Source organism: Marmota monax, unplaced genomic scaffold (assembly GCF_021218885.2).
Source record: "Marmota monax isolate L192 unplaced genomic scaffold, Marmota_monax_Labrador192_F-V1.1 WCK01_AAM20220418_F8-fsc00414, whole genome shotgun sequence".
Taxonomy (NCBI): domain Eukaryota; kingdom Metazoa; phylum Chordata; class Mammalia; order Rodentia; family Sciuridae; genus Marmota; species Marmota monax.
The window spans coordinates 128,249-140,599 of record NW_026694289.1 but is presented as its reverse complement, the minus strand read 5'-3'; the positions used below and the strand labels follow the sequence as shown (position 1 = coordinate 140,599).

At 39.3% G+C, this 12,351-nt stretch overlaps 1 gene segment (V, D, J or C); it reads right to left on the bottom strand.

Annotated features, from left to right (window-relative positions):
* Positions 1-6,120: 6,120 nt before the first annotated feature.
* Positions 6,121-6,658, bottom strand: LOC124108951 (immunoglobulin lambda variable 9-49-like). The segment is given in 2 exon segments: positions 6,121-6,452; positions 6,574-6,658. Coding segments are annotated over 2 exon segments (378 nt in total).
* Between the last annotated feature and the right edge of the window lie 5,693 nt (positions 6,659-12,351).

The window sequence follows — 12,351 nt, the reverse complement described above, 5'->3', positions numbered from 1 at the left end:
AAGATGACCCAGTGTCTTGTAGCCTGCTTCCATTGGAGTAGGGTTTATTGTAAGTGTAGAAGAGAGTTTTATACCCTGATAGCCATGTGCTACAAATTCCCCTTGGAGAACACATCCTGTGGAGTGTTATATTCCTACCCCCCCAATTCCACAACCATAACCTACCATGGTCTTGAAGTCCCCATGTGTCTTTGGGATTAGGAGAGATCCTTTACCTTTATTTTGCAAGATATTTAAAAAATGGACCTCAGAGACCTCAGCAAAAATGATTGTGGTGGCTGGGATTCTGTCTCAGGTGGTCTTAATTCTGGAACTGAAGGAAAATAATGGCCTAGATGAAAGATGCTTCCCACCTTCTTCTGTTGATTAGTTCTAGACTCACCTTGTGTAGGGCCTCATTGCACACAGAAAAAGAAAAAATGAGAAAAGTAAGAAAAAAGGGAAAAATAAAAAGAAAAAAAATCAACAGCCTCTACATGTAAATAGGTACTCAATACTTCAATGGAGATATCCCTTTTAGGAAATTATTTGATTATATTGTCATATTAAGAGACTGATAACAATAGAGGGAACAGAAATTCAAGGATGTAGTAAGCATAATAACAAGATTATGAAGGTTTCAATGGTGGCCTGAGTTCTGGTGACTCTCCTGTGTAGACAAGGACCTTGGAGAATGGAAACTGAAATAGAAACATTTCATGTGTCTCTAAAACCTAATGGGGAGATTGGTAAGGACCCGACACTGCCAGAGAGAGGCCTGATGGAAGAAAAAGCAGAAAAGAAATAGGCAGGGAGGGTCTGAGGGATGGCATCCATGAAAACCCATAAAGTTGTGTAAACTGGACATGTGGGCTGGTTCAGAGAGCAGAGAATGTATGACCAGGGTAAGGGTCACTATGTCAGGTTTGAATGTGACACCAGTAAGACAAGGTCATAGTTTATGTAAGATGCTGATGAAACTGCTTTGTGTATGAACATGTGTATACTCATCTGCATTTCTGATTGCTGATTGTATAGTATCCTTGTTTCTTTACTGCAGAAACTATGGGAATATTCCCTTAGGCTCTATGTTCTCATTCATCTGTGCCTTCCTGAGATGTCTGATTGTGTGTCCAATTGTATTATCTATGTTTTTCTGTCTCCTCTTCATGAACATATCCTGTTGCACAAGAGTCTACACTACATTCACCTCCACAGAAGCTTGACACTGAAAAGGCAAAGGATAAATATCTGGGCACCCATTGGTTTTTGTATCATTTCCTCATTATTTGAAACAACGTGAGAAATGCTTTCACTTCCATGAAGTGTAGCACAATAATAATCAGCCTCATCCTCTGGCTGCAGCTCAGAGATGAGCAAAATCCCTGCAATGGTTGAGGCATCTTTGGATCCAGAGAAGCGGTTAGGGACCCCAGATCCCTTATCCTTAATTGAGTCTGAGTAGTAACCGAGAAGATAGTGGCGAGGGTTCTCAAGTTTCTGCTGATACCAGCTTATCAGATAGTTATCAACCCCAAAGCCACTGCTCAGGGAGCAGGTGAGTCCGGCAGATGCTCCAGGAGTTGCAGAGAGGGAGGGCTGCTGAGTCAGCAAAGGCTGGGAGAGAACCTGAAAAAAAAAATATATATATATATATATACATGGGTGCTGGGGCAGAGACCACCTTGAAGTTGTTGGGAGCCTGAAGTAAAAGGATGAAGCTCTAACAGAGAAGCTGATTGAAGACTATGATGCATGTCCCTACCTGAGCAGTGAAATAGCAGAAGCAGGAGGAGAGGAGTCCTGGCCATGATGGACACAGATCCCTAAACCTCAAAGTGGAGCTGGGGAGCCCCAGTTCTCCTTTTCTTTTTTGTCCTCTGGAGAGGAGGGGCTGTTCATGCAAATGTGTTTCCATCATGACTTCCCCAGCTCTCCTTGAGCCTTGGTGCTAGAGCTCAGCTCACACTGCAGACTCAGGAGGATGCCCCTTGGGGAACCCTGGGAGGAAGCACCTGCTGAAAAAATGCCAAAGCCCTTACTTAGAGGCTCTGCTAGAATTTCCATCTGTGAGCACAGCAGGCTGCACTGAGACCAGGGCTCCTTTGGGTAAATAGTCCTCACTGAGCAGCTGTGTAGGGACTAGAGGGCAGTTCCACAGTGTCCCCTGCAGCTCCCTTTGGCCCAGAGATTTGAGAGCTCAGTTGGTTTCTTCAGTTCACCAGGTCACTGCCCTTATGCACACAAATATGGACTAAGTTGTGGATAATTTTCTACCAATTCGTTGAGTATAAATGCTGTATTTTGCCACTTCAAGAAGTTGTGCCTGTCTTTAGGAGGTGTAAACATATAATTAAGTGACAATAGAAAGTGTAAGCAACTCATTGAAGATGTAAAAATGATACCCTTTTATTGAAATGTAATTTAGAATAAGCACACATACTTGTTGCTTCACCTATTCTGAATCAATGGTTGGATTCCGACTACTATAATATAACCTGAAATGTGCTTTGGCCTATATTTTAGCTAATAAAATAATTTTAATAATTTACAAACTGAAAGAAGTATAAGGGAATGAAAAGGTTATAGCTGCTGGGTTCTTCCCATGCCAAACTGTACAGAATGAATTCCAGACCAGTGCATACCCTTTCTGCCAATTATTTTCTTCCTTTATGTACTTCAATCAGTACAGATACAGCTCTTCTATTAACAACAAGCTCAAAATTCCTTCATTCTTTATGCACAAGTTCTCCCACCAGAATCATCTGTGGGATTCTGGGTTGAGTTCTTGAATGTTGTAGTTTTGGGGGGGTCACATGTTGGATTTTGGCCTTTGAATACGACATTTTGTAAATGAATACCTCACTGGCTCTTAGTTAATATAAATGTTGCTAGATATTTATAAAAATCACCCTGCTCTGCAATGCATTTGCTCATGGAGTTCATCTTCTGTGTTCAGAATTTTTACCACCATCCACCTGCTCCTGTGGTTTCTTTACTCAGGACTTGAGAATGATCATGTGCTTCTGTACTGTCTTCACAAAAACCAATCCATCCTACATCCTCACTCAAGTCCATGGTTCTCACCTTTTCCTTAGACCTAACGTCAAATTTCTCATTTGACATGCCCTCTTGAATCAATTTAGAACCTCAAATTTAAATGTCTAGAGATCAACCTCAATCATGATCTCTGCTTTAGTTCTATGTTTCTCTCTGGCTGTCCTTTTCTGGTTAATTCACAAGGTCAATCTGGACATTCATGTGGTTTTTCCATTTTGTCAGGCTGTGGTCTGGGCTCCATATGTACAGAAGTGTCAAAACAAAACAAAATTTCTGTTCTGAACGAACGCAGTTCCTAGTGGAGAAGATATAGTGAGCAGCGTGTCACAGTGAATTATTCTCATGTGGCTGACACCACCCTGACCATGCTCACCCCTAGCATCTAGAGCTCACTTCTGACTGCTGAGGGCCCTTTGCCTCTCAGAGGACATTAGCACTGAACATTTCTACTGTAACCTCTCATCATTGTGTACCTCCCAGTGCCCTGATCACCTGAGTCTATGTAGAGTTCCTTGGTAATTTTTCTCCACCTCTTTTCTTCTTTCTCTTTTCTTCTTATATACACGGTATTCAGTGGGACATTTTACATTCATGCTATGAGAAAAGCATTTTCTGCCTAAATAAACTCCTGTAGATTCTTTTCTATATCAAGATAAAATAAATATATATTTTCATATTCAAAATCTCTGAGCTTCTTCCCAGCCATCCTATCCCGACTCCTCCTCCTATACCCTGAACACAACCACAAGTAGATTCTATTTGCAAATAGGATTCTTATTTCTGGACTGTAGGGTCTCTTTGTTTCCGAGTCCTTCTGCTCCTTCTGCCCTACTCCACTATCTTCACTTATGACTAGGCTCCAGATCATCTACTAGAAAAATCCTTACCACCATGAATTGGATAAACATTTGCTTTCATGGTATAACATATAAGGAAATTTCGAAACCCCAAATTTTAACCACTTTTGCCAATATTTCCATAAGTAAAATTTAAACAGAGAAATTTATAGCAGAGGATAAGGATACAATTCCACCCATTCTTTTCATATTTGATTGGCTGTAAAAATTAAATCTTGATGTAACTATTGCATATTTTATCATCATTTTCTTTATTTAATATTCTAACTTTGAATGAGAAGAGTATCACTTTGATTATAATCATTTATCCAGAATCAACAATTAATACAGATTCTAATGCATTTAAATACAACATTGACTTTAATCATGAACAACTCTTGAGAAGTGTCTCACCAGAGATCCTGAAGGACTGTTTCATAAGGTAGTTTAACTTGAAAATTTTGTTAAGAAGTTATTTCTTCTTCAGGTAAGTGGTTTAAACATCACATTCAACCTCCCTGGGTTATACTAGATAATAAAGTTCATGATCTAAAATTGACTTTCCAGCTCAAAACTCTACATTTTTGCCATTATCCTGATAAAATTTTATTGCCTTATGGATTTCTATAAGTCCTGATTTTTGGGGTAAAACTAAGAGACAATGAAAACATTAAATTTAACATATGACTCTATGTCTGGGCACAAATTAACATATAAATATTCTCTAATACCTGGCCTCTTCTTATAGGGACAAAGAAGGCCAGATGTTAGAAAATTCTACCATAAAAGCAACACTAAGGGGCCTCTCCTTGCCATCTTTCCCATCTTCATTCCATCCTGGTGGAACTTCCCAGGCCTGGGACCATGACGGCAATTCAGAGCAAGAGTCATGTCCTGTCATGTGTAGCCAAATGTTCTTTAATGAGAGAGAGAGAGAGAGAGAGAGAGAGAGAGAGAGAGAGAGAGAGAGAGAGAGAGGTGTGTGCATGAAGAGTTAACATTGTGGAAGGAAAAGTCTGGCTTTTATCCTGGCCCCTGATGGGTAACTTCCTCATCTTAGGAATTTCCTCAGGGACCACAGCTGACTTTATACTCAGGAGCTAATTCATGTTCTGTCCCCAGATAGGTTAAGAAAGGAGAATGACCATATTAGAAAGACCAAGTAGATGACTACACATTTGGAGCTTTGAGTGTATTCTGTCAGAAGAATCTCCTCATCTTCATGGAGTTGAAGGGGCTGGATATTGAGTTTACTTCAACAGAATTATGTTGATGTGTTTAAGGCATAAAGACCCATCAACTACTCTGAATTCTCATTTGCTGAGTGATCATCTGTGCTGGGTAATCCTTTAAAAAAATACTATCAGCAGAGTGAGGCATCTTCAGCAAAATGATGCTTCAAGTTTATAAACTCCCTGAAGTGTCCCTCTCTGTCTCTTTAACTGACTTGATATGACTTGCATTATTTATAAAAAGATTTTAATCTTCAAAAGAATAGAGCTTTAATTTTGTTCTATAACTAATTGTTATAAATCTTCAGACCTGAGATGTTCATGCAAAGTCAGTATTAACCTGTGAGATCTTCCCTTGATCCAGGTAGTTAGCAAAATAAACCCACCACAGTGATTATACCTGAACTGTATGAATAGCAATGGGGCAACTCCCAAAGCTGCCTCAAGCTACAGAGCACTCTCAGAATCCCCTTCCTGAGGGTTGCATCAGTTCTTTCTGTTTTTACCTCTGTCTCTATCTAACAAGAACAAATACCCTGAGAGATATGTTCACATGTAAGTGGTGGAAGGTGGCAAAGTGGGTGAAGCCCAGGTGGACCCTCTGTGCACATGCTACCCCATTTGTCGGGGTTAAGATCTGGAATTTCAAGGGAAATATTCTATCCAATCACTGTGTGGAATATTCACAATTGTTGAATGTGGATGAAAGTAACAAGAAGATGGTGACAAAAGGACCATATGATGTACACATCTGTAAACAGACTTTACAGATAAAATAAAATTACACCAGTAGACTCATGACTGGGAACAAATACACATCTGAATACAAACTCAATATTTCAAATACTGCTGAGATCATATTTGTATAAGGGGATATTTAATATGAAATAAATTTATAAAATATCTTGGAAGGTAGAAATTATTAATCAGGGTCAGGAGGCTTCTTCTGTTCTGTGAGTCAGGACACTGGGAAGTGAAGTATAACAGGGCCCATCAGCCTGGTGGTTTTTGTCTTACTTCCCCTCTGCCTGAGTCACTGTGCCATAGTCTGCCCCACAGTAGTAGACATTCTCATCCTCTTCCTGGATGTTCTGGATGGTCAGGTACCGATCCAGGCCAGAGCCTGAGCCTGAGAAGCGATCAGGAATCCCATCCCCCTTGGATCCCACGATGCCACTAGTGCCCCCTCGCATCACAAACCGGGGGCTCTTCCCTGGGCTTTGCTGGTACCAGGCCACCCAGTAACTACTGTAGCCACTGCTCAGGGTGCAGGTGAGTTTGGCTGTTTGTCCCAGGGAGGCAGATGCAGAGGGTGGCTGAGTCAGCACAAGTTGGGAGAGGGAACCTGTAAACACAGATACATCACCGTGGAATTCAGGGCCAGGGTGCATGTGTTTGGGGATTTGAGCCCATGAGGATAGACTCAGGATAGGGGTCTGCCATGGGGCACAGAGGTCTGTCCCTACCTGGGCAGTGAGCACGCATGATAAGAAGGAGAAGCTTCCCAACCATGTTGAACTTTGTTTCCTGAGTTTCAGAGCTGTTGTGGGCTGTGCTCAGCCTTTCTTATCCCTCCCCACTGGACTTAAGGTGGAGCAGCTCATGCAAATGTGCCTCCACCCACTGCCCCTCACTGTCTGTACTTCTGGCTTGGAATGATGCAAGACAGAGTCTGGAGTATGAAGATACTTTTATTTGCCTGATGGGCAGAACCTGGGAAGAAGCAGGTGCTGGGGCTACCAGAAGAACACAGTTGCTTGAGCTCACATTAATGACAGAAGGTTCACCTCCTCTGTCCACCCCTCTTCAGATATGAGTTCCTCTGGGGACATCTCCATAGGTGAGCATATTTTATGCGCCCCCAGAAAGTGTTCCATGATGTCCCCTGAAGATTACATATAAAACTTTATTCTCCTTTAATTCCTGAGTCTCCGATTTTACCTTTTCATTTGAATCCTAGAAATATCGATGGAGATTTTTGTGTGTCAAGCACTGTGCCCAGATCAATATTACTATTGTATGCAGACTCTTTATGCTTTAGGGGCCTATTGTTTCCAAGGAAAACTCAACAGGAATCAATAAGCAAATATAAAAGTGCCATGAAACAGAAGAGTGGAGCTGGACATTCTTACTGCTTGGGGTTATAGAGGAAAATCTACTCAGAGGGATGTAATTAATCTTTTGTTCATATTCTATAATAATGTCCATTTTCCAGGGTGGAAGTTGGCTGAGCTTGGTAAGACACTTGCCCAAAGCCACATCATCACCCCAAGTTCCAGAGTTTAGATGACTCTGACCAAATGGATTATATTTACCCATAAATCTGGGCCATTTGGCTAAGGGAAAAATTGGTGGACATCTATAATTATGAATGATTATAAATTAGAATGAACCAACACAAATTACTTATCTTACATTTGCAAAGGTCAGTGGATCTCATGGGTGACAAGGATCTCAGTGGACTAACCTCAGCATGTTGGCAAGGCTGTGCTATTTTCTGTAGTTATCAGGGGAGAAACAATCTTCTTGCTTTTTTCTCCTAGGGGTCACCTACATTCCTTGGCTGATGGCCACCTCCTCCATTTCAAAATCAGAGACAATGAACGGAGACCTTCTCATATACACCACTTTGACTTGTTCTTCTAATTTTCTTTTCCTCTTTTAAGGACTCTCATGATCCCATTGTCTTCAGGTAGATTATAGGATTATATCCTAATCTTAATGTGAGCTAAGTAGCAACATTAATTCTGTGTATAACTTATTATTACTTTATCGTACATCCTAACATATTCATAGACTCCAGGGATTAGGCTGTGAACATCTTTGGGGTCTGTAATCTGCCAACCACATTGCACTTGGCAAGGGAACTTTTAACCATTTCTGCACACTTATTGAAAACATAATAAGACATCACCAAAAAAGGCACAAGCTGCCGCAGTCCGGCTGCAGCAAAATAACCAGGGGGTGACGAGGAACTTGTGTAGATCGATACAGCAGGAGTGGGAGCCGTTTATTGTAGGACCGGAGGGGTATATATACATTCCACACAGCTTATCTTCATTAACATAAACTAGATACAGCAGTCAACCAATAAGGAATCTCCACACTTAATGGCTCGCTGGCGCTACTTCACAAACCACTCTCTCTGGCAAAATGCCAGGTGCCATCTTGACTTGTTTACAGGCTCTAACAACAAGCAATTGAAGTTTGGAGTTTGTTGTGCATTTTCATTATACATGTATGATTCTTTATAGCTCATTGGGTAATTAAAAATGATATATAGTTATAGTATGATTTTATTATAATGTATACCAGAAAGCTTCTAATAATGTCCTGTAAACATACATCATAAATTTTGTTATTCTGCTTTTGTGAGTTTTTAGCACCAAATATAACACAGAGTGTAGGTTCTTTTTTTTTTTTTTTTTGGCTGCTCACTTCCCTGTGGTTTAATAGCATTGACTGAATCTTAAAGATACCATGTACTACTCCTTGGGATGAATGGTCCTAATTGAATAGTTGTTTGGACAGTTCTACAGCGCCCTCTGGTGTTCCCAGAGCACATACCTCCTTTTAGTCCGGGGATCTGAGAGTCCAACTTGTTTTTGCAGCTCTGCAGGTCACTGAGTCTATTCACACATGGATGGTTTGAGTTGTAGACTGCAACACACTCTCTGAAATTACTGTCATTTAATTTACATAGTGCTGCATATACATACATAGATGTCAATTAAAAATGTTAGTGATCTTAAGGAAGATTCTATAAAACTTGTACCTTCATTACAATTTATAAATACACATGCTTTTTAAGTGTTCACCTAATGTGAATTAATAAGTCCAACAATTCTCATATAAATTTATTCATGTTTGGATCTTTGGTATTTATCCAATTTAGTTATTTCAATATTTGATAAAGTGAAGGAAGTACTATGTATAAAGTGAATGGGATATATGGTTTGCAGCTGCCATGGCATGTTGTATAAGAATCCAGTCCAGATTGGAACGTATTTTCTCTAGAAATCACTTATTTCCTTCCTTTCTCCACTAGACCCAGTATAGAATGCCTGTTCTGTGGACACTGAGCTCACAAGAACACAGTTGCTTGATCTCACATTAGTGACAAACCTCTCAATCATTTTTTCATGACTTTTCCCACTGAAATCCTTTGTGGGATTGTGGATTTAGGGGTTAAATATTAGAGTTTTTTGGTTCAAATGTTATATTCAGCTCTGAATATAACATTTTGTTGATGAATAGCTCATTATCTCTTATTTAATTGAAATGTTTTAGATGTTCATATAACTCACCCTGCTCTGCAGTACATTTGCTTATGGGGACTCTACCGCCATCCACCTACTCCTGTAGTTTCTTTGCAGAGCACCTGGAGCCACAGCACATTCTTCCTTCTGGCTCCACATTCACCCATTTGATCCAGCCAACCCTCAGGGATCAAGTCCATGTTCCTTTCCTATTCTCTACAACCTGAAGTAATGTTTCTTATTTAACATGTCCCCTCCCTCCCTCTTCACTTTTCTTCCCTCTTTCCCTCCATCCCTTCCTTGCTTTCTTCCCTCCTCATTTCCATCCTTCCTTCTTTCCTTCCTTTCTTCTTTTCTCCCTTCCTTTCTTTTTCTTAGGTCTGGAGGATAGAACCCAGGGTCTCCCATGCTAGAGAAGTGCTCTGTCACTGAGCTGCATCACCAGCCATGTAATATTTCCTCTTGAATCAACACAGAACCCCAATACAACATGTACAAGCCACAGCAATCATGGTTATTGCTTCAGATCTTTTTTTTTTTTTTTTTTTCCCTTAGATATCTACTCAGGCGAACTTGCATACTCATTCTACAAACACATGTTGAATTTGTACTCTCTGCCATACTGGGTTCTGGGCTCTGTAAATACAGCAGTGACAAAACTGAAAAAAAAAATAAGTCCTGTTTTCAATGAGTTTAGTTTCTAGAGGGGTAACAGAGTGAAGAGAGCCACAGGAAAATGTTCTCACATGACTGAATCCAAATTGAACATGCTCACCCTTGGCAGCTAGAGCTCACTCCTGACTGCTGAAAGCCCCTTCCTTCCTTCAGGAGATGGACAATGAACATCCTCCCACTTTGTCCATGGCTTTCCCTCAGCCTCCTCCCCTCCCTGTCTCTGAAGGCAGGTGCCCAACACTGCTCTCTTGCAGTCTCTCCTTGTTTCTTGTCACAAGTTGTCTGTCATGAGGATGTATAAACAGACAATTAAGTGACAATATAAAGTGTTAGCAACTTATTGAAGATGATGTAAAATGATATCCATTTATTGATAAATAATTTAGAAGAAGTACACATACTTGGTTCTTCACCTATTCGGAATCAATAGTTGGATTCCCACTACTAAAATGTAAAATGATGTGTACCTTGAAGTATATTTTAATATAGTTTAATTATAATATAATAAAATCGTATTATAATATAATATAATTATATTATATTATATTATATTATAATGTATCATATCATATAATATGTAATCATAATTATAATATATTTATATTATATAATCATAATTATATAATTATATAGTATTATTATAATATATAATGCATCATAATTATATAATTATATAATATAATTATAATATAGTATAATTATGATAACATAATATAATATAATTATGTAATTATAATTATATAATATATAGTATAATTATAATATAATATAATTAAACTATATTAAATAGTTTAATTTATTAATCAATCAATTTTGTTTTATTTATTTATTTTTATTGATTTTTTATATATGATAACAGAATGCATTAAAATTCATATTAGACATATGGAGCACAAATTTTTCATGTCTCTGGTTGTATACAAAGTATATTCACACCAATTCATGTCTTCATACATGTACTTTGGATAATGATGTTCATCACATTCCACTATCATTTCTAACCTTCCGCTCCCACCCCCTGCCCTATCTAGAGTTTGTCTATTCCTTCCATAGTCCCCCTACCTGGCCCACTATGATCAGTCTCCTTATATCAGAGAAAACATTCAGCATTTGTTTTTTTGGGATTGGCTAACTTCACTTAGCATTATCTTCTCTAGCTCCATCCATTTACCTGCAAATGCCATGATTTTATTCTCTTTTATTGCTGAGTAATATTCCATTGTGTGTATATGCCACATTTTTTTATCCATTCATCTATTGAAGGGCATCTAGGTTGGTTCCACAGTTCAGCTATTGTGAATTGTGTTGTTATAAACATTGATGTGGCTGTGTCCCTGTGGTATGCTGTTTTTAAGTCCTTTGAGTATAGACCAAGGAGAGAGATAGCTGGGTCAAATGATGGTTCCATTTCCAATTTTCCAAGAAATATCCATACTGCTTTCCATATTGGATGCACCAATTTGCAGTCCCACCAGCAGTGTATGAGTGTACCTTTTTTCCTCCATTCTCTCCAACACTTATTGTTGTTTGTCTTCATAATAGCTGCCATTCTGACATCAGTAGTTTTGATTTGCATCTCTCTAATTGCTAGAAATGATAAACATTTTTTCATATATTTGTTGACTGATGGTATATCCTTTTCTGAGAAGTGTCTGTTCGGGTCCTTGGCCCATTTATGGTTTTTTTGGTGTTTAGCTCTTTGAGTTCTTTATATACCCTAGAGATTAGTGCTCTATCTGATGTGTGAGGGGTAAAAATTTGCTCCCAAGATGTAGGTTCACTATTCACCTCACAGATTGTTTTTTTTTTTTCTTTTCTTTTTTTTTATTTTTTAGTTGTAGTTGGACACAATACTTTATTTAATATATTTATTTTTTATGTGGTGCTGAGGATCAAACCCAGGGCCTCACACGTGCTAGGTGAGCACTCTACTGCTGAGCCACAACACTTGCCCCCACAGATTGTTTTGCTGAGACAAAACTTTTTAGTTTGAATTCATCCCATTTATTGATTCTTTTGTTTTCAGAAGACAAAGCAGATTTATTATATCTCTCTGATTCCAAAAGTCTAGGAGAAGTTCTGAGCAAAGCAGCTCATCTGGTTCCCATGGCCCAAGGGCAGGCCAGGGCGCTGAGAAGGGGTAATCAAGCAGGGGCCAACCCTTTGCTTCTCAGAATCCTTTGCCCAATTCCTCAAGGGTCAGTTCTGAGGAAGGCCTGGGAAGGCAGAAGGGTTTCTTCTGCCCCTTGGGCTTTTGCTAGGAATGGGGAAATGGTTGCTTTGGGGAAGGAAGCCTTGAATCCACAGCCT